This window comes from Dipodomys merriami, unplaced genomic scaffold, assembly GCF_024711535.1.
Source record: "Dipodomys merriami isolate MVZ:Mamm:240054 unplaced genomic scaffold, mDipMer1.0.p SCAF_2, whole genome shotgun sequence".
Lineage (NCBI taxonomy): Eukaryota > Metazoa > Chordata > Mammalia > Rodentia > Heteromyidae > Dipodomys > Dipodomys merriami.
In genome coordinates, this window is record NW_027203381.1 from 99,951,193 (window position 1) to 99,974,784 (window position 23,592).

At 35.5% G+C, this 23,592-nt stretch overlaps 1 protein-coding gene across 8 annotated transcripts in view; it reads left to right on the forward strand.

The window, feature by feature from the left end:
- The window catches only part of Robo1 (roundabout guidance receptor 1), an 820,976-nt gene that overhangs the window by 485,416 nt on the left and 311,968 nt on the right, over positions 1 to 23,592 (forward strand). For all 8 annotated transcript variants that reach the window (XM_070030453.1, XM_070030457.1, XM_070030452.1 and 5 more), the window contains one exon: positions 22,978 to 23,304. In XM_070030453.1, the coding sequence (XP_069886554.1) occupies positions 22,978 to 23,304 (327 nt within the window). The remainder of the gene's footprint in view (positions 1 to 22,977; positions 23,305 to 23,592) is intronic.

The following is a 23,592-nucleotide window of genomic DNA, read 5'->3' on the forward strand; positions in this document are numbered from 1 at the left end:
TTTGGATTAGATTCCTAGCAAGATAGAAAAAAAAAAAAGGAAGAGAAGAAACAAAAGAGATGAAGGAAAAGAGGAAGGGAAGAAGAGAGGGAGGAAAATAAGAAAGGAAGGAAAGAGGAAAGGAAAGAGGAAAGAAGAAAGGAAGAAAGGAAGGAAGAAAGAAGTAATGAAGGAAGGAGTGAGTTACATGGTACATTGGTTCACAGTATGAATACAGGGTGGGATAGAATGTTTATAATAAAACAATAATAATATTGTTTTATTTTTCCCTGCCAAGTATGATTTAAAATATTCTCTAATGAGTCCAATAATTACTTTGAAGTTAAAACAATAAGAATATTTGAATATTTGGAGAAAAATGCTTTTGATTTTTTTTTATTTGGAGACTTTGATTTCATTTGGAAGCCTATGTATTGTGTTTTACAAATTTCTAATTATATGGTCCATGAAGTACATTATTTTGAAAATGAAGTTTTGAAAAAGAAAATAAATTGTGCAACATATTATTATTACTACTACTATGAGTATTATTTGGATTAAATACTTCCAAACAATTCTGAGAACTGATCAATACCTAATATTTTGTAGCCCCTTTCATTGGGTCAACCAAATAGTAGCAATATCTTCTCTGTGAAATATGAAAATTATATCAGAATTCATTCAGTCAGCTTAGACTTCTTACGTGCTTAGAAATATTTTTTTAAAAAATAATTAAATATAAAGTAAAAAGACATGGCTTAAATAAAGGCCACATGTTTTGTACTGACTAGGCCACCTTCCTGGGAGAAGAGGAGGTAAACAGAAACTTGAAGACACTGGAGAACTCATTCTCATTCTCCAGTGTCTGTGAAGTGCAAAATTTTCTGAGAGTACAAAATTTCTTTCACAAATGAAAGCTCATTTTGATAGTGAAATCAGTGTATTAATATTATTTGGCTGCAAGTGAAAATATACCTAATAACTGAAGGAAAATTTATTGACACAATGTGCTCAAGCCACAGAAAACGCATTGGTGGAGTTAGATAGAGCTAGGGGAAAGGAACTATAGGTGATTATTATATATTTTTTCCTATAAAGTCAAATATTTCTGTGCAAGAGCAAACCCAGTGTTTGAGAGGCTTACACCAGCTCCAGCTTAGAAAATCCCATGAAAGGTTTGCACTGTTCTACTGTACATTTCTGGACCAGTAATTGGTGTTACCAGTCTAGGGCTTTGAAGAATGAGGAATGCTGTATTATGCAGGACACTACTATTGCTACCAAATAAACTGCTACTATGGAGAATGAATAATGTACCTGAAGAAAATTGTTCTTTGTTACCCAACAGTGGGGGGAATGAATGATTATTATAGTTGCTTGAGTTAATCCATGGAAGACAGAGAATTATGAATGAAATGACTAATGACATTTACTGCCAAATATCTTCATGTTAGTTAGTAAGCTTTTAATTTAACTCTAGTTAGTACCAGAGCCAGCTACATTGTTAGTTTATTTGCTTGTCACTGAGATTTTTGAGACAGGGTGTCAGTATGCTACCCAGGTTGGTTTCTCTAACTCCTCAGCCTCCCAAGTGTTGGAACTACAAGCAGGAGATACTGTAATCAATTTGCCTTTTTTTAAATCATGAAACATTACTATGATTCACTGTCACATTCTTAAAATAGAAAATTCTAATTTAAGATAAATCTGTAAATCATTGAAGAAGATTCATAAACAACCTACTTATCCTAGTTATCTCTGACCTGACTTTCAAAGCAACCATATTGAAGGAACTGTCTCATGCTAAACCCACCTTCTAAGAAAGGTTTATGACACTACTTGGAAAATATTCAAACTTAGGATCTGTTGGTAGAAGAAATAAAAGGAATTCTTTTTGTTGTTGTTTCTGTTGGTTTTGCTTCGCTTTGGATTGTAGTCTGTCTATGTAGTCCAATTGGTCTTAAACCTTCAATCCTTCTGTCTATCCAAGTGCTAGGAGGTACGCCACCATGCCCAGCTTAAAAAGGATTCTAAAATGTACACTGTTGTGTTGTCATCAGCTGTGTGAGAATTTACTCATTACCAGTGTCAATGCTGCTTGTTATGAATATTTGTTAAAGGGATGGTTTAATAGCTTCCGTGGTATTTTGAAGGATTTGAATGCCGGTACAAAGTATTAGATGTGTATCTGTTTATCTGAATCTGTTGTCATAGAAACTTCTGTTTGTAGGCTTTTTAGATCTCCAATGTCAGGCAGGATATGTATATCAAGATTACTGGGTTGGGAAGATTGCCGGCTGGCCTGTTTAACTATACATTTTTCATGTTTCAGCCTAATCTACTTGCCTGAGTCAGGATCTCTTTTCCTGTGTATCACTGGCCTTCTGTCATTTTTTTTTTCTAAATGGTAGGCTAGGTCATTGGGTTACAAATGCTTCAAACCTACCCAAGCCAAAATTATCTGATTGAAATCCTGGATATATTTTCATAGCAGCTTCCCAGCAGATTCTGTTCTGCACCAAATCTGGGAAATATTTTGTAGCTTTCTTTCCATTACCACAACTGAAATATAGTGACTTTAAAAAAACACACACAAAAACTCCAACTGTAATTGGTACTGAATTCAGGACCTCACACATGTGAGCAAACACTTATCACTTGAGCCACAGCCACAGTTTTATTGCTTTTTGCTTGTTTCTTGTTATTGTTGTTTATTTGTTTCATATAGGGTCTCCTACATTTATCTAGGCTTGTCTTATAACTGAATCATGCTACTCACACTTTTGGACAGCTGGAGTTAGAGGCACATACCATAATGCCTACTCTTTTAGTGACATATTTCTTTCACAAATCTATACCAATAGTAAACATCTAGAAGTCCCATGTATGATGAATGGGTATTGTCATCAAATAATATAACTTCAAGTCCTAGATCTAAGGTCTGATTATATTGCTCTGAAAGATTGCTTGCTTGTAATACAGGAGGTCATGGGTCCAATCCTTGAACCCAAAACAAAGAAACAAACAAAAAAGCAAGCCAAAGAATTCTTGCTGTGTTACTGTTTATTCAAACAGTATTTTTGATATTCTGAGTGAGGAAGCAGATCAAGAATGTTGTGTTATGACAGTGGATACTTTCATATTTATCTTTTTCTTTGTATTTAGTCTTTACCTCCTCTGCTTTCATCTTGAGAACTAAACTGTGCTGTTGGATATATAAAGAGACATACCAACCACTTACTGGTCACTTACTTTCTACTCTGCATTAAATGGAATGCATTTGAAAAACAACAAACATTTCATTTATCAGTCTTATTTCTGTGTGAAATATTCGACTCATAATTCCATGAGTCTTTAGCAATGTACAATGTTTAATAATAGTAATTTAACTCTGTCTGAAAATACCAAATCCACGAATTACTGTTTATTTTTAATTTTAAGTGCGATGGAAAAATTATACTTGTGTCCATATGATTTCTGTAGAAAATAATCATTTTCATGTGTGTAGCTTCTAGCTTTCTTGAAAGACAAACTTTCAGAAAATGCGAGGGCTGACAATCTATACATGTGACTCTCATAGGCCCAGCACAATAGGTTGCTGTCTCTATACCACATGAACCATTCATTGAACAAGCCCAAAATGATACTGTGTGTCCCAGGCAGAGTTCATCATAGACATTATTTGATTCTACTCTGATTATAGATATTTACAAATACCTGGATCTAGAGCCAGGGTAAATATATATGGGTGATCTTATTTTGCTGCATTATATTTTTTTCAGATTCTGTGTACAGAATTAGCAATGTCGCCAATATGGGAGTCAGCATAGTTACTAGAAGAAACTTAAGTTATACCTTTTTTTCTGCTTGTACTGCTAACATTTATTATACCTGTACTACTAAATTATATTGTCTTTCCATGTAGGAGAACCTGGGATCTGATTTTTGACCTCTAAGCTTCCATAATGACAATAGTTAGAATGTTAGTAGTTATTTGTCTTAGAGAACAAAGCTAGAAATTCAGTAATTTTATAATATGATATATAGTATTATAGTGTAATAGTTATGTATAATTACATATAGTAATTAGATGTGATTATTTAGTGATTGGTGCTGTTGAGTAGTTGTCTTTATAAAATTTGTATTATTTTAACTTACTGGTATAGGTGTTAATTATTTACCAAAAATTAGGCCACAATGCAGTCAGTAATCTGAATTCCCTTCTTTATTTGTGAATACTTATGGTGATTCATTTAAATGAATACTTATGGTGATTTATTTAAGATTGAATACACAAGGCACTAGTTGTCTATCATAAATACATTTTTATTTACCTTTGTCAGAAATGAAATGTGATCTAAAATTTACTGGAATATCGTATGAATGAAACATTTTTCAGACAGGAAGGATGCATTGCCCATCATTAATACACAAACACAGCAGTTGAAATTGATTATGGTTGTTGAATACAGCTCCAAAGAAAGAGAAAGCAAAAAAAAAAAAAAAATAAAGGGAGAGGGAGACTATTTGGCCACATTTGATTTTTATTATTTTTGTCCAGATAATCTCATTATGTAGGAAAGTCTAGTGTGGAACTTACTATGTAGCTCAAGCTGGTCTCCAAATCTTCATCATGCCCCTTATTGTCTCTTATGCTCAAGGTTAGCCCTCTACCACTTAAGTAAGTTCCACTTCTGTGTTTTGTTGTTGTTGTTATTGTTGTTTTTTGTTTCTTTGTTTTCATTTTTTTGTGGTTAATTGGAGATAAGAGTCTTATGGACTTTCTTGCTGTGGCTGACTTTGAACCTTGATTCTCAGGTCTTGGACTCTTGAGTAGTTAGGATTATAGCATGAGCTACTAGTATTTAGGGCTATCTTTTCTCTATCAGGATTTCTGTGAGACTCCTCTCTATCTTGTTAGTATTCAATGTCATTATAAAGTTAATATTAATCTACGTGGCTTACCGTAAAGTTGTATGACATGGGCTGTCCAATTAAATAAAAAGGACGTGTTGCAGGAGATCTTCTTGTATTTTTACACTAGAACTTTAAAAAATGGTAAATAAAACATATTGACTTTTTCCCTATCCATAATTTCCATAACATTTTTTTTGTGGGGGGACTGGCACCAGGGTTTGATCTAAATGTCTCATGTGCCCTCAGCATTCTTGCTCACCTGGCAGTCTACTACTTGAGCCACACCTCTAGCCCAGTCATACGACACTTCTTAGACTTAAATAAGATACAGCTCATTCTCTTACCGTTCTAATCTCTAACTGTTCTGCAACTTGTGACATGCTTATATTTGGAAAATCACCACAGGTAGATGTTGTAGCCAGTTGGAAAAATTTAAAATGATTCTACATTTCTTTCTTTATATACCATTTATTTGACATTAACCCCAGAGTAGTTAAACATGGTTTTTTCTTTCCTTAGAAGATGAGGACACATGTATATGTTCAACTATATATTCAGGATATTAGTAAGACATTCACTTGTTATAGTTTAAAAATATTAAAAATTATACATCAACCCTAGAGCTATGCCTCACCACTAATAATGAAAAAGAAGGAACAGGTTGCTTTCTTGCTGTGTATCTATCTAATACTAAAGAACACTCTTCTGGGCTGGGATGTAGCTCAGTGGCAAAGCGCTTGCCTAGCAAGTGCAACGTCCTGGGTTCGATCCCCAGTACCAAAAAAGAAAAGACAAAAAAAATACAGTTAAACAACACTCTTCTATGTTCTGTCCATGTGAGGAAAGACTTCAGTTTCTACCTTTTCTTTCTCTTCTTTTTCTTAGAGATAGTAAAAGAATGAGTTATAGGTAAAGCAAAACCTTCAAAATGAAATAAGGAAGAGAACAGGGATTTAGGTCCAAGAACTAGGCTTGGCTTGGCATGACAGGAACAGGGCTTGACTTAAAGTAGCATCACAATAGCTGGGCTTTCAGGATGGAAAGGGGGTGAGAGGTCATTGATGATGAGAAAGTGAATCCCATGTTCTTAGGTTGCCCCTGCCATAGTGAGGCGGTGCTTTGGGCTATACATGGTCATACCTTTGAACATAGGGTTGAGGTGCATTCCCATAAATCATCAGCAGTGCCGACAGATGGACCCTATTAAAAGGGAAAGAAAGGGCTGGGAAGGCGGCTCAGTGGTAGAAAGCTTGCCTTGCATGCATGAGGCCCTGGGTTCGATTCCTCAGCACCACATAAGCAAAAAGAAAAAAGCCGGAAGTGGCCCTGTGGCTCAAGTGGTAGAGCGCTAGTCTTGAGCTGAAGAGCTGAGGGACAGCGCCAAGGCCCAGAGTTCAGGCCCCATGATGGGACCCAAAAATGAAAATAAAAATAAAAATAAATAAAAGGGAAAGAAATAGAGAAAGCAGTCATTGGAAAGAGGAACATTTATTACATATATACCAGATTTTTGCTAGTTATTTTTGCTAGTTATTTTATGTTTGGCTCTGTTAATATTCTGTAAGGTAGGAGTTTTCTTTCCTGTTCATTTTATCAGTTAATTTTACAGAATATATACATATATATATATATATATATATATATGTACACACACTCTCTCTGAGAGTGAATGTGTGTGTGTGTATAATAATGGAAGATTGATAGTTTATATATTATAGGATTGACAGAAAGACTACATCAGATGAAATGTAGCATTAGTCTGGGGAAATTAGTTGTGATATAGTGGTTTGTAAAAATTATTTTCCAGTCATTTTGAAAGAGAGTTAAAGAGAACAGTAACTTTGAAATGGGAACAGAAATAGATCAGATGTTTTTACACTTCAATGGACACCAGAACACCTCTTCCCTGGGCATATTGGTATACACCTGCAATTCCTGCACATTTGAAACCAAAGCAGAAAGACCAAGGCCAGCTAGGAATGAACCCACGTCAAGTAAAGAAATAAACTCTTTAGATATATTTCGTGTAGTATGTCAAGAGTGGTAGGCCCAGATATCAAGTCTCCACCTGTCCAATTTATTGTGATGTGAATCCAACAGTTAATAAAATGATTTATATGTATACATTTTGACTTTGTGATGCATTCCAATGTTTAAGAGCCATCAGTATGAATTGTGATATTTTTCTTTCCTGTCTTTTGATTTTTGTGGCTTAACACGATAGAAATTTATTCTCTCACCATTCTGGAAGCCAGCATTGGCAGTGTGGGTTCTTTCTGGAGGCTTGAGGGAAATGGATCGCTGCCTCCTTCCTAGCTGTGGGTGGCCATTGAGAATCTTGATGTTCTTTGGCTTTTTGATGCATTGGTCAGTCTCATCTGTGCCTTCACATGATCTTCTCAGGGTTTGTGTGTCTCAAATCTCTCTCTCTCTCTATCTCTCTCTCTGTCTCTGTCTCTGTCTCTCTCTGTCTCTCTCTCTCTCTCTTTCTCTCTCTCTGTGCCCCCCCCACTCCTTTGGTGATTTTTCTATTTTTCATACAGTAAGTAGATTAGAATGCTGTTTTCCAATACAGAAGCAACTATTTGTATGCTCCTATTTAAATGTGTTAAGATGAAATGGGGTAAAAGTTTAGTTCCACATGCTCAGAATTCTTCTGAGCCTGTTCTACCACTGAGCTAAGTCATGCTTTCAATTCTTTTTATGTTAGTTATTTTTGAGATAGGGTCTAGGTTAACCTAGAGTATAATCCTCCTATATATGTTTATACAGGTTGCTCATGGACATGTGTCATGGTGCCAAACCATTCTGCTTCATATGTAGTAAAATGAGCACAGCACTCTATTCCACCCAGCCACTGGTTGAAATGGAATCTCAGAAAATTTATGTCCTGGCAGACCCATGAGGAAGTCCATTTCTGTTATTCAAATCCCCATTGTATGCTATTTTTTTTATGACAAACTTAGGAACTAATACACCCACAATTTAAAATTCAACCTTTTTATCAAAAATGTCCTTCATCAAGAATCCAGTGATCTTTTCTATGGATGGTTCTTCTCTCTTAGAGAATGTGAAGATATTCATAAACACCAAGCACCAAATAATTTTAGTAGATAAGAGCTTCTGACTAAAACAAATTAAAATTTTCTCTATATGTCTAGCCCAAAGCTCATTTTCTTGGTGCAATTATGTCGACCCCTTCACTTCAAATTTGATTCTCTTTTCTTATAAATTTATTATATATTTTGCTTTTGGAACTTCTGCATATAGTTCTTGGACTTTGAACTGTTCAATATAATTTTTCAATAATCTTTCTAAGTACTGAACTCCTGCATTGCCAAACTTTGGATAACAGAATTCATTCTTTATGTCCACCCTGCCTTCACCACCACTGCAAAATAATATAAATAATGTACAATATATTTTGCATATACAAAACCCAATACATACTGGAATGATACTAAGCACCCAATACAGCCAGCTACTGCTATTCCTTTTCTTAGTAATGGTAATGTGTACTAAAATACTTCTAAATAGAAAATAACTTGAACTTCCTACTTGGGCAAGGAGAAATAACAAGTATTCCTTCACTCTGTGCTGAGACCACTATCATGTCAAAAAAGAAAAAAAGAGTAAGTGTGAAAAGGTTTAAAATGAGAAGACAGAGAGGCAGTGTTGTGGCAACACAGCTCATAGCTTTGAATTTCATTCTCACCTCTGTACCAACTATCTGGGAGCTATTGTTTTAAGTTTTTTATCCTCTGATAAGCCAACATTATCTTTGTATTTCTGATGATTAGAACATCATCATCTTCAACATGAGAGTTTTATATTACTATGTATACCGGAAATTTTCGTATGCTTCCAAGAATTCACACAGACATGAAGTTCATTGTCTACAGGCTAAGAATGTCTCTTCATTTTCTTTTCCCCCTTCTCTCCCTCCCTCCCTTTCTCCCTCCCTCTCTCCCTCCCTCCCTCCCTTCCTCCCCCCTCCCTTCTCTCTCAGGAATTTGTGCTTGAATTCTGAGTTTGGGTGTTGTCTCTGAGCTTTTGTTCTCAAGGCTAATGCTCTACGATTTAAGCCATGGTTCTACTTCCTGCCTTTTGGTGGCTAATTGGAGATAAGAGTCTCATGGACTTTCCTGCCTGGGCTAACTTCAAACCAAGGTCCTCAGTTTCCAACTTCCTGAGTAGCTAAGATTATAGGAATGAGCTGCTACCAGCACCTAACTTATAGTTTTCTTTTGCAAAAGGTTTTATCCCTAACCTTGTATATATGGGATTCAGAAGAGCGTAATTGGTCTAGGTTGTACTCAGAGGGTATTATACCGTGACCAAGTATTTTTATTCTGGTGATTCGTTTTGCTTTGTTTGGATAATGTGAGAGTTGATAGATTTATCTGTTCTTATTCGAGCTTCAATATGCTATATTAGCTTCATTTTATAGATGAAGAAACTAACCCATTAATAGAGGTGTAGAGACATAGAAATTTATAGTCCTAAAAGAAAAACCTAAGTATGGTCCTAAAAGAAAAACCTAAGTGTGGTGACTTTTGTTTGTTTCAGCAGTGGTGGGACCAAAGTGTATGTTGTAGATTTTTAATGTTTTTTTCGGTCGGTTGTGGGGCTGAACTCTTCAGCTCTAGGCCAGCACTCTTCCACTTGAACCACAAGACCACTTCCAGTTTTCTGGTGGTTTATTGGAGATAAGATTCTCATGGACTTTCCTGTGTAGGCTGGCTTTGATCCTCAGATCTCAGCCTCCTGAGTAGCTTGGATTTCAGGTGTGAGCCACCAATGCCCAGCTTTAATTATTATTATTTTTTTAGTTTAAATTAATTATGAGGGTTAGGTTCACAAAAATTCAGGGTCTATTTTGTATATTTTTTGCAGTGTATAATCAAACCCAGAGGCTAGCACATGCATGGTAGGAAAGAGCTCTACAATGATGTATACTTCTTGTCCCATGTTAAGTAAACTCTTACGATTTTCACATTAGTGTACTATTGTACAATAATTCAGTCATTAAATGCTCAAATTTTGGAGCACAATTCAGGGTCTGAATCTCTGTCAGATCACTTAGTACCTATGAAATCTGGGTCACGTTATTAAATTCTATGCCTGAGATTCCTCATCTGTAATTAGAATAATAATAGGGTTTACTCAGAGTTCCAAGAATTTTGATGATTGATTTTGATAACTAACTCTTCTTTTTCTTGCTTAGACAAGAACTATTTTGTGTATACACAGATATCCACATCTGTGTATATGTATGTAAATATATATACACATATATATAAACAGATAACATTAAATATTTTCACTTTTTAAAATACCATTCCTTCTAACATCTAGTTCATACGTTTTTGTTTAGTGAATAAGTGAATGATAATATAATAATGGGACAATTTTATTTCCCCAATAATTGTCAAAACAATTGGCTTATTTTGCTTTTCTCACTCAACATTAGGACTTCCAGTTTCATTCAATTCCCTTACCAATGACTAATTTCAGTCTTCTTCATGAATCCGTAATACTCCATGGTATATAGTTACTAAGTCTTAAACATACCAATCCAATGATGTCAAGGTGAGTTGTTTAAGATATAGTGTAGCTCTAAAAATTCACATAATAGTTGCATAGTTCAACTTAGCTGAGAAGTGAGTTGTTTTTAATTATAGTTTTCTGGGGCTGGCTTTAAACCACTCTCAGCTATCAGCTTCTTATATAGCTAGGAATACAGGTGTGAGCCACAAGCGCCCAGCTTGAAGTACTATATTGTAGCAGGCTTTATTTATCCAAATACATAATTGCACTTGTGTGTGTGTGTGAGAGAGAGAGAGAGAAAGAGAGAGAGAGAGAGAGAGAGAGAGAGAGAGAGAGAGAGAGAGAGAGAGAGAGAGAGAGAAAAAGAGAGAGAGTGTTGGTCCCTGGGCTTGAACTCAGGGTTTGGGTGCTCTTCTTGAGCATGCTTTTCCTCAGGGCTAGCATTCTATCACTTGAGTGAGTCATAGCTCCACTTCTGGCTTTTTGATGGTGAATTGGAGATAAAAATCTCATGGACTTTCCTGCAGGGGCTGGTTTTGAACCACCCCCAGATATCAGCTTCCTGCATAGCTAGGATTATCAGCATGAGCCATTCCCACCTAGTTTGCATGCAGTTTTATGTATATATACAGAAAACATAATGACTATTTAAAAAGTTGATCTTAGAAAAAGAAATTTATACTCATAAAATTAAAAACATCATATTTTGAAGAGAAAAACAACCACAACCTAATCTTTTCTTTCTATGTGTCATCACTATTTGCAATGATAGAAAAGTAGAAGAAATAATAACTATATTCAGATATTATCCTGGTCATTACAAGCAGAATAGGAAAACCATTTTAACAATATAACTAGGACTTAATAAATTATTATGAGAATATTCTAAGATTCAATAAAAAATAATCAATTGTACTGAAAAAATACTGTAAGACTTAGAAAAAATGAGTTTCCCATAATGTAAAAGACCAGGAATTAGCTTGTAATGGTATGGAAGATAAGTGAAACAATTAGGGCTTTTTGCTTCCTAAGGAGAAGAGGCAATTGATAGCTGTTAATCGGTTTAAATCCATAGCCAGTCTTTTAAATTCCTAGTGATCAGACAGGGCACGACAGAGGGCTAGGTGCCCCGGGGTTTGTGGCCCCAGTACACTTAATCTCTCATTCAGGCTTCTTGCCTTCTAAGACACCCCCTCCTTTTCTTAGTCTCTCCTTCCCCACCCCCACCCTCATTCTAGCAATAATGTATTGAGGTTTTCAAAACTTACTTAGACTTCCTTACTCCTTGTTTGCATGTATACATGAAAAAATATATATTGTTGCTTAAGAACTATTTTCGATGTTATTAAGGATATATGCTGTCGTTTATGTCACTTGTATTAACTGCATTTTTTAATGACTTAAAAAGACAGAGACAGGTATCGTTTAATATTTTTATTTTTTGTCTTGGTTCTCCTGTGTTTCCAACATTTAGTTCATACATCTTTGTATGAATGAATGCTAATATATTAACAGGGGTTGACCATTTCCCCTATATTGTTCACAGTGATTGTGGGATTTTGCAGCTTTCAATATAGACTGTGGTTTTATGAACCATTGAATATTTATAAGCTAAAGAATTATCTTGCCCATGTAATTGTAACCCCTCTGTACATTATTTTCACAATAAAAAAATCAATAAAAATTAAATAAAAAAACTTAGAGGGACATAAAAATTAGCCATTTTGTAATTACTTTTTAAAAATCAGTCAAGGATTTTTTTTCAGATCATTTTTCAGGTCACCTTTTTCTTCTAACTCCTTAAAAAGATTTTTTGGGGGGGGTCCAGTCATGGGTCCTGAGCTCTGGGCCTGGGCGCTGTCTCTGATCTCTTCAGCTCAGGGCTACCACTCTACAACTTGAGCCACAATGCCACTTTTTCTGCTTATGTGGTACTGAGGAATCGAACCCAGGGCCTCATGCATGCAAGGAAAGCGCTCTACCACTGAGCCACCTTCCCAGCCCCTCTCCTTAAATCTTTGTCACTGTCTTTAGCTAGAACAGAAAAAAAAATTCTTTTCATCTTCGTATGTCACATGATAGTTAGGGGCATATTTCTAGGTAATCAGGACTAATTCATGGTGTATTCTCTATATTGAGTGGAGAGATCTCTTTTCCTTATAGATTTTTGCTTTCTTGAAGCAGAAGTAAGAACTTCCTTTACGGGGCTGGGAAGGTGACTCAGTGGGGATGAGAAGGTGGCTCAGTGGTAGAGCTTGCCTTGCATGCATGAGGCCCTGGGGTTGATTCCTCAGTACCACATAAGCAGAAAAAGCTGTAAGTGGCGCTATGACACATCGTAGACCTGAACAGCTGAGGAACATTGCCCAGGCCCAGAGTTCAGGCCCTACGACTGACAAAAAAAAAAGACTTCCTTTACTTTAATCAGCTGTGCCTAATGTAGAGGCCTGTCTAATTAGATCTGGGCTCTCCAATCATTCTTTTCTTCCATTAAAATGGATCACTCATTCAACTCATGTTCATTGAACACCTAAGTGGTGGGTATTGTTCTAGGCACTGGAAATAGAGAAGCAGTTCATTTGTGATCCAACCATTTGTTAAGTTCAACTGTAGACATTATGAATGTTTTCTAGATCTAATATATTTTTATGACTCTTTTCCTTCCACATTAAAGTTGAGCCACTCTCAAAATCACGGTTTAATTATATTCCTCTTTTATGTTTTCATTAAAATAATAAAAAAAAAAACGTCTGGTTCACCTGGGCACTGGTGGCTTACCACTGTAATCCTACCTATTCAGCAGACTGAGATCTAAGGATCACAGTTCAAAGTGCTCAGGCAAGAATGTCTGTGAGACTCTTATCTCCAAAAAGCTGGAAATGGAGCTGTGGCTCAAGTGCTAGAGCATTAGCATTGAATAAAATAAGCTCAGAGACAACTTCTAGATCCCGAGTTAAAGTCTCAGTACTGGTGTGAGTGCTCATGTGCACACACACACATAAAGATATAGGTCCATATAGACATAATGTACTCCTAGAATTTTAGGTGGTAAATATATTTTTGCATCAAAACTTATATATGCGCATGTGTACGATTTTTCTCTACTAGATTTATTACACATAGTTTTTGTTTGGAAATGGTTATTTACCCTTTTAGAAAATAAAGACTTACTCCATTTGTGTATTATTTCCAAACATTAAGATTTAAGATTTGGAATACTTTGAAATTTTCTCTGTCTTACGTATGTGACATGATTAGAGTCTGCTTTTCTACATCTTTTACTAGGGCACTTCATATAATCTGTAAGCATTAGAACAAAGATTTAATAAAAAGAAAAATGGGGGAGATATAAGGATGGAAAGACTACAGTTACTTTGCCAATGTGTAAAAGATTTTCATCAGACATTCTTGTTCAAGTCAAAAGTACTGACTCAGTTTTAGAATGACTGAAGTTGACTACATTCCTCTAGGGATTTCTCAGTAATCCTTTAAAAGGCTCTTTTTACTATTTTGTTTTCCAAAAGTGTAATTGTCTTTAGACAATTATCTTTAAAATTGCAACGCCATATGCTTACTTTGCAGGCATCAACAGCTCACCTTGAATCAGGGATCTTTAAATGTGACATAGTACGACTACCTAATTTTAAAAGCAAAGTTGAAAGATTTGGCTTTTTAGTAATGTGAATGATTTTAGATAATTGACGCAGCAAATTCTTTCTGCAATACTATACAAATTCTATGAAAATCTAATGCAGCCTTTTAACAAAAAATTGATCAATTCTTTACATAAAGAGGCTTTTTAAAAATATAAATATTATATTGAAGAAAAGTGGAGAAAGTGGACAAACTTGTCTTGTTCCTGATTTTAGAGGAAATGGTCTTAGATTTTTACCATAAGTATAATGCTGGCTGTAGGTTTGTCAAATACAGCCTTTCTTATATTGAGTAATGTTCCAGTGCTTTTATCATAAAAGGGAGTTGAATCTTGTCAGCTACTTTTTATTTATGTATTGAAATGATCATGTGGTTCTTGTGTTTGCTTCTGTCCATGTATTGAATTATATTAACTGACTTGCATATCTGTAATGAAACTGTTTGACAATAGTTAGTTGTTGAATTTGATTGTCCTGAATTTTATTGAGAAGTTTTGCATCAATGGTCTTAAAAGACATGGGTCTATAGTTCTCTTTCTTTGATGAGTCTCTATCTGGTTTTGGGGATAGTGTTATGCTGACTTTATAGAATGGTTTGGTAGTGATCTTTCCCTTTCTGTTTCATTGAAGAGAGTTTGAAGAATGTTGGTGAGAGTACCATTCGTAAGGAGTCTGAAGGACTTGGAAAAATTATATTAAGCAAAGTAAGCTAGACCTAAAGAAACATAGGTTGCATGGTTTCCTTCATTTGTGGTAACTAGAATTTGCTTATAAAGCTATAAGTAAACACTGGATGGTAAAAGAAAAAAAATACATGGGACATGATAAATTATACAAATCTCTAGGCATTCACATAGATCAAAGAAAGATATTCTTAGGAGAGGATTACATAGGCACAATAGCTATGTGCATCTGATCATATAAAATAATATTTATTTAAATGAACTCCAGGAAATGGAAACAAAAGTATTTTATTTTCTCTTCTTGTTACTGTTTCTGTTTTCATTTCCTTTTGTCTTGTTTGTTCATTTATCTGTCTTTAAGAGGGTAAAGGGGGACACAGAAATGGTGGGACAAAGGGTGAACAAATGCAGCAGTGATACTCACTAGAAACTTTGTTGAAAATGAAATATACAACTTGTGGGTAGGGTTGGAAGGGAAAATCTCAGAGATAGGGAGGGAAGAAGGACATTGCTCAAAACAAATATACTCTTAATTGGGCATCCATGGCTCATGCTTGTAAAGTCTAGCTACTCAGGAGGCTGAGATTTGAGGATCATGAAGCCAGCCTGGGCAGAAAAGTCCATGAGACTCTTATCTCTAATAAACTACTTAGAAAAAGCTGGCAGTGGTGCTGGGGTTCAAGTGGTAAAACATTATCCTTGAGCAAACAGAGGCTTAGGGACAACACCTAAGCCTTGAGTTCAAGACTCAGGACCAGCAAGAAACAGATAGGCAGGGTGGGGAGAGTGGGGGGGAGAAACTTTCTATTTGACTGACTAATCACCCCTCTGTACATCATTTTTAGAGTAACAATGAATAAATTTGAAAATGTAAATATTATTTTACAAATATATGTAGGTTTCCAAGGCAATTAAATACATCCCTTACCTTACATTACACAGATGGATGTCACCAAATTGTCACTGTCTAATTGTAAACTACTTAATAAGTTTATTTTATAATAGTAACAATCTTAGAAGCATTTTGGGCTGTAGGATGCTTTAATACCATAAATGATACAGATCAGTATTTTATTCACTGTAGGTTCACTAATTTTACCAACAAAACAAAGAAGGAATTTGGATTTAATGACTTTCTTCACAGTTTTAGTTATTTTTCCCCCATCTACTAAGAAACAAACTTGTAAATATAAATAAGCAAAACCCTATGACTAATATTGCTGCCATACTAGAAAAATTTACATAGATGAAAAAATAGAAAGTCTATCTAATCTATCTATCTATCTATCTATCTATCTATCTATCTATCTATCTATCTATCTATCTATCTATCTCTACCTACCTGTCCACCTCAGTTCTCCATGGAATATTAATAATATCACCCTCTTAAGTGGTTACTGGAATGCTTGTGTAATATCTCTGTGTGGAACTAGTTTACATACAGCTAGGAGTATGGTTTCCTCATCATAAATCTCATGTGACTTTGATATATTTCCCTGAAATACTTAGCACTTACGTGTGTATCTTTTTCCAGCTGTGGTTGTGTAAATATTTACAGATTTCAGTCACTGGTGTTTATATTTTATCTTCCAACTGGGCAGTTGTTGAAGGAATCCTGTCCTGCCCCATACTGTGTTGCTAGTTGTCTTGTGTCAGTGGTGTTTTGTTCCCAGTGTTCTGGGATTCTTCCTGAAGGCAGTTGAAAACATCATCTTCATTCCTTTATCAGTCTCTTTGGCTACAAATCTCTCCTTTGTAACTTCTCAATTTCCTATGTAGAGTGTGGTTGGACCCTGGAAGTAAATCTTGCCAATGATTATATAAACTTCCTATCTTATTACATAATACTGTGCAAATTAGCATAACTACAATGGTGGTTGGCAGGTAGCTTATAAAACTCATGATTTATGATTAGAGAAAGTTTTTTTAATGCAGAAAGAATGAAAAATATTATCTATGTAAAATATAGCATGTGCATGTTATATGTATGGATTAAGTTGTGAACAAGTAAAAGTGGATTCCAGGTGTTACTTTTAGAGAAAAAGATTATGATCATTAATGTGTAATAGTTAGGGCCTTTCTTCTACAATTCTAAGATTAATATATGTTCTAGCTTATTTTATTTTATGTTAGTGTCACTTTCTCCAATGCCTCTCTGCAGGATTAAGGAGGAATCAGCTTAATAGTAAAGTATGTGCTTTATGTATGAGATCCTGAGTTCAGTCCCAGCATGGTAAAACATCTGCTTTTTGTGAGTCATAGTTATTGGTATAAATTGCATGAGTTGAGGCATAAGTTGTTATACGTTGAATATTCCCTCAAATATGTTTGTACCAAAAATTTATTTTATATTTACTTTTTGAAACAGTATATTGCTATATACCTCATAATCGTCCTATGGTGCTAGTTTTAATTACAAAAAATAGTTGTGTTTGAACTGAAGGTCTCAGAATATTAGAAGGCGATAATATAAAGATACTTACTCAACCATGCAAGCTCATATTTGGAGATGATAACACAGTGCAGTATAAGGAAAGTTTTATATCCTCATTTACTCATCACCAAGGCCTTCACTGAGTTAGGTGACTATGAACTCATTTGATGTACAGGTAGTCAGTCTATGCCTGTGTGTATATAGAGACAAAACAGGTATCTTCAGACTTTACTGTTTCTTTCTCTTATCATCTTGTATTTAAAACAAGAAAACAAAGCACTGACATTCAATGTTGAAGAGGAAATGGACAATGCATGCTTATCTGTGGATTTTCAATAGTCAATCTAAGTGATACTTATGGATTAGCTGGAGTAGCAAGAATGTGGGAATTGACTCTGATTGAATCCCAGGACTGCCACCTCCCAGCTGTGTGACAGCTGAGCTTTCAGTTCCCCATATGGACACCACATAAAACAACAACATCTACCTTAGAAAGATGTTATGAGAGAAGAACTAATTAATACTAGTTTGCTTTTCATGGCCTTCCCTTCTAGCTTAGAATTTATTATAAAGTATCATTTGTTAGAGGTTTTAGAAAAGAAGATGACTACCATTTATATTTTTTATTACTGAGGCTAACCCATTATTCATATAAATTGATGGAGATATTGCATAGTAATTTTCCTGAAAGTGATATATTATAAGAAATGAGAGATTTGGGGTATTTTTGTGATTATGAACACAAAAGGTATTGGTGCTACTACCATCAATCAACAATGTTTCTACTGATGTTAGTTATTTTTCTCAGTTTATTGTATTCTCTTAGTGTATATTTTTCTCTGTAAATGTATTCCACAGAAACAACACTCAGTAATATATCCTGCAATTAATATAAACAGAAAGAGTCCACTGGCTAAATGTTGCATATTATACTCATTTTCTGGCCCATGTAAGGTACATTAGAAGACTAAAGGCACTGTGGCCTCTAAGTCTTTTTATTCTTTCTGCAGCAATATTATTAACAATCTGAGGAAAGAGTATTCCACAGAGCATTATTGAAAATTCAGTCATTAATAACATTGAAAGCATTTTTATTGCTGAAGCTTTTACTGAATGTTTCTGAGTAGACATAGTGATGAAAACTTGGACCAGAGTCCTCTGTTCCCCAGTCCTGGTGGCTGTGGTCCAACTGCAGGCAGAGTATGGAAGAGAATCTCAGCAGCACAGCAGTGTAGTGGAGCCTGGGTGATCTCCAGGTTCGGCAATTGTCCGTGACTTCCTCTACACCCTTTCCCTAGACAGTTTTATTCTTTCTCATAGTTTTTGCCTAGTTCTACTCAACAGTTCCAGCTGAGATTTCTTAGATCATGCTTGAATGTACAGTTGGCAGTGTGTCATCACCATTTGGATATTCTAGAAGGACTTCTATATCTCCATATCTCAGGTTGTGTGTCCCCCACCTCCCCTACTCCTTTTCCTCCCACCAAATCACTCTCTTTATTCTTACCTTCATTAAAATTGCCTTTCATTAGAATTGCCTTTCAACCATCACTGACACCAGAAATTTGGGATGTCCCTTACTCCTGTCTCTCCTCCATCCCATGGTGGTTTTTAAAAATATCTTTTTTTTAAATTGTGAAAATACCATATAGAGGGGTTACAATTACACGGGCAAGATAATGAGTACATTTCTTATCAAGCATTGTTGCCTCCTCTTGTGTTTTCCCTCCTATACCTCCCCGCTTCCTATCCTCCCCTCCCCCCAAGTTGTAAAGTTCGTTTTTCGACATTACATCTTGTACATCTGATTGTTGCAATGGATCCACCTGTATCCCTATTTAAACAACTTGTTTTTTCCCTTCCCATCCACAAATTATTCCAACATCAAATACAGTGAAAACAGGGGTTATACTGTGGAGGAGGAACATACAAGCAACAAAGAAATCATCTTATAAATATGTTAGAAAAAATCGCAAGAAAAAAAAACATTTGAGTCCTTACCTTGGGTTTATTTCACCTAACATCAACTTATCTGACCTTTTCTGCTTGTCTCAGACATATACTAGTTATTACAAATAAGGGAAATCATGGGACCTATGTTTCTTTGGGCCTGGCTTACTTAATATAATTTTTTCCAAGTCTTTCCATTTCCTAACAAATGGGGCAATGTCATTCTTTCTGATGGAGGCATAGAATTCCATTGTGTATATATACCACATTTTCTTGATCCATTCATCTACTGAAGGGCATCTGGGTTGGTTCCATATCTTAGCTGTAGTAAATAATGCTGCAATAAACATAGTCGTGCTGGTAGCTTTAGTGTGGTCTTGTTTGAAAACATTTGGGTAAATGCCCCAAAGTGGAATTGCTGGGTCATAGGGGAGCTCTATGTGGAGTCTTTTGAGGAACCTCCATACTACTTATTTTTACAAGGGAGATTTAAGTCAATACACCACCAGTTAATAAATACAATGCATCTTGATCAATGTCACCCATTTTTCTCTTTCTTCCTGATCTTTCCCATCCCCATCCATATCATCAATATATGTAGTTCCATTTTCAAATATATACATTGCATGTAACAGCTATATTCATTCACACTTCCTCTCTGTCCCTTCCATTGCTTGTGAACAGGTTTTGCTTTTATGACATAAATATCTAGACATTTTTCTGTTTTCATTTTGGTTTAGATTTACAAATTCATATATTTCTTGCTTGAAGGCTGTAAAACCATCCTACTTAATCCCCTTGTAACTTAGCCTACCAGGAGAGAGCTCCTTAAAATTAAAGTTGGTCATATCCATCCTTGACTCAATTATTTTTTTAATTTTTTATTGTAAAGATACTATACAGAGGGGTTACAGTTACATGAGTAAGGTAATAAGTACATTTGGCTCAATTATTTTAAAAATGATTTCCTGTTGCCTTCAGCTTAGCTGCAGAACTCCAGCTTCACGTACAAAGCACACCACATCATTTCTTTCAGCTATTATTTCAGGTTCATGATTCCTAATCTCTGACATGCTTGTCATACACAGGCCATACTAGCTTCCTTTCAGGTCCTAAGTGTACCATACATTCTTGCAGCTGTGCGTCTGGGTGAAATCATCCCCTTCATTTTCTTTATGACTGCTTCAAGATTCACCTCAAGTTCCCTGGCTCCAAATTTTCCTCTAACTTGCTGAGTTTTTCTTAAATGCCCTTTCTTTGTGTTCTCCTAGCAACAGTGGCAGCCTCATTTCCCATCTCAAATGAACTTTCAGATTTTAAAATAATATGTGCCTTAATAAAACATACACGTTTACATCCATATGTATGTAATGTAAAAGCTAACTTCAGTTTCTTTGTGTGGTCAGCATAGCTTTTGTGAGAGATTATGAACTTCTCCCTTTTCCCTTTGACTTGCTGTTTTATTTCTCCCTCCTCCTCTTTTAGAAGTTTGGTAGACAGCATACTGTACTAAACTAAAGCTATTTCTCAATATTTATTTTAAAACTATTACTGTTTATAGATAACTGTTTCTTTGTAGTTATGAGCAAATAACAGGTCTTTTCACTTAATCAATTTTTAAACTAGCTAAAAATTAAGCAGATATATGTAAGTCTTATGCAGGATGTATAATATATTAAGTTTCAATAGCATGTACAGTGGTTGCAATCTTAAAAGATAAAATCTTATAAAGTCTTTCTAGAATTGCATAATTCTTAAGCTCATTCTGCTCACTGGGATTGTTTTTGTTAGCATTCCATTTTTTTTCATTTAGTACACATATTTTTACTAAGAACCATAGTGTGCTCAGTATCTTTCAAGCAACAGGAGAGCAACAATGAGCTACATCATAGTAACAGATCTTATAGACTACTGGGAAGGGAGAATCTTTAAAAATTCAAACCAATAGGTTGCAATTATAATACTGATAATTTTTTTTATCAAGGCTGGGAATATGGTGATATGTGTTTAACTCTTTAATTTTCTTGTTTTAAATGTATTCCTTTCCTTTACTATTAAAACAATTTCAATAGGTTTATTTTTTATTTGCATACATGCAGAAACACTACTTAAATCATGTTCATTCCTAATTCACTGCCCTCATTTGCCCAACCCCCTTCTGCTGGTATGACGTATAGAGGCTGTTTCGTTTTCCTATCATTCACTTTTGTAGTGTGCATTAATTGTAACAAGGGGTTTCACCATGCTCTCTCACATGTACATTTATTATATTGTGGTCAGAATAACCCTCTTGACTGCCTCCTCTTTTTTTCTACCCTCAGTGCCTTATTGACCTACAATTTTCATTGAGATTCTTTATTCTATCTCTCTATATGGTTCCAGTGCATTCCAAAATGATTCCCTCTTCATCTTTCTTATATTCTGTCCTCATCTCCTAAAGCATCTCATAATTAAAATCATGTTTTATGTGTTTATGTATGTATAACATGTATATATGTATATGTATATAAGAATATATATCTACATATACATGTATTTAGGTATATAGTATGACTATTAGTATATTATATATACACATATGCATATCTGTAGATATGTTTTTTTAGGTTTAACCTCCATGTATGAACAAAAGCTCACAACATTTGAATTTTTGAACTTGGCTTATCTTCCCAGTGTTATAAGCTTATAAAAGCCAAATCTATTTTTATGGGAAAGGTCTAGGAAAGCAGGGATTTGAAAGAACATTGTAAAGGAGGAAAGTTTATTTGGAGTGCAGGTGCTGTTGCAGGTATGGGCTAAAGGCCCTGTGGAAGCTCAGTGTGTTATGGAACTAAAAATGAGCCTAGGAGTCTGAAGAGCTCAATGAAGGAATGAATGGGCTGGCTCTTCTCAAGGATTTAGGAGCAAAGAAAGAGTGAATTCTAAGGACCTTTGAAGTACTGAAGGACCCAGGATATATTTTCATTTCAAAACCTTAAGCTGACTATTTAGTGGATTATTTATATTGGATGGTAGCTGGTTATTGAGGACCAGAAGAGAGGTGCTAAGGAATGTGCATTATGACTTTGCTTTCTTTATTAGGATCAGAATACTAGATGAGAGCCAGATATGGGACTACATTTGTGAAATTTACACATTTACTCTATACATAGCAGAAAGAAGATAGGAATGCTTAAAATTTTGAAGCATCCTGATTTTATAATTTAATTGTAAAAAAAAGTAGAGTCACAGGATATCCTTACATGGCATAGACAATGAAAACTACATTTATGAAGTGAGCTGTAAGGTCCAGGATGTGTCACTCAGTATCCTTTTCCATTCAGTATGTGCATTGTTCAAATTTAGTTATTTAATGTTTCATCTTTGAAGCCTATTCAAATATTTACATGGTAATCATAAAGCTAATTATTAAAACTGTGGAAAGTGTGCATGTATATTATTATTTACAAAGAGTTGAGAGTATGAGAAATGTTCCCTTATATTAGAATGTAATGGTGTGTTTGTCTATAGCAGATGAGTTAGTGGAGTCTATTTCTTATTTGTGATATTCAGGATGCTATTTATCAGGTCTCTGAGACCTCTCAGGAAAAACAAGCAGTATGCATGGTATAAGCACACTTGAGTTATAGAGTCTGGAAGGGTTTAAAGACAATGGGTTTCTGCTGCAGAGAATATGTGAACTGGCAAAGTATAAACAAGAAAACGTTCTGAGCGGAGGGTCAATATTTACCTTGTAGTGTTGAAGCTTATTATTTTTAATGAATTTTCAAGTGATAGATGAAATATTCATATTTTACCAATTCTTCTGCAGGCTCCCGCCTTCGACAAGAAGATTTTCCACCTCGAATTGTTGAGCACCCTTCTGACCTCATCGTCTCAAAAGGAGAACCTGCAACCTTGAACTGTAAAGCTGAAGGCCGCCCAACACCTACGATTGAGTGGTACAAAGGGGGTGAGAGAGTGGAGACCGACAAAGATGACCCCCGCTCACACCGCATGCTGCTGCCAAGTGGATCTTTATTTTTCTTAAGAATAGTGCATGGACGGAAAAGTAGACCTGACGAAGGGGTCTATGTCTGCGTTGCAAGGAATTATCTTGGAGAGGCTGTGAGTCACAACGCATCGCTGGAGGTAGCTAGTAAGTAAAAGGGGCATTCTGGGCTTAATGGAGAAAGTGGCCTGATGGCGTAATTTGTTTTGATAACGACATTAAAATATTTGCACATGTATCCCAGGTGTTAACTGAGATAATCTAGTTTTATATATAAGCACAAAGTAGTACTTGTGTGTGTGTGTGTGTGTGTGTGTGTGTGTGCGCGCGCGCGCGCACGCGCGCATGTGAACATGCGCGCACACACTGGTACTGGGTCTTGAATTCAGGGCTTTCACACATTTTTTAAAGCTTTTTTCATTCAAGGCTAGTGCT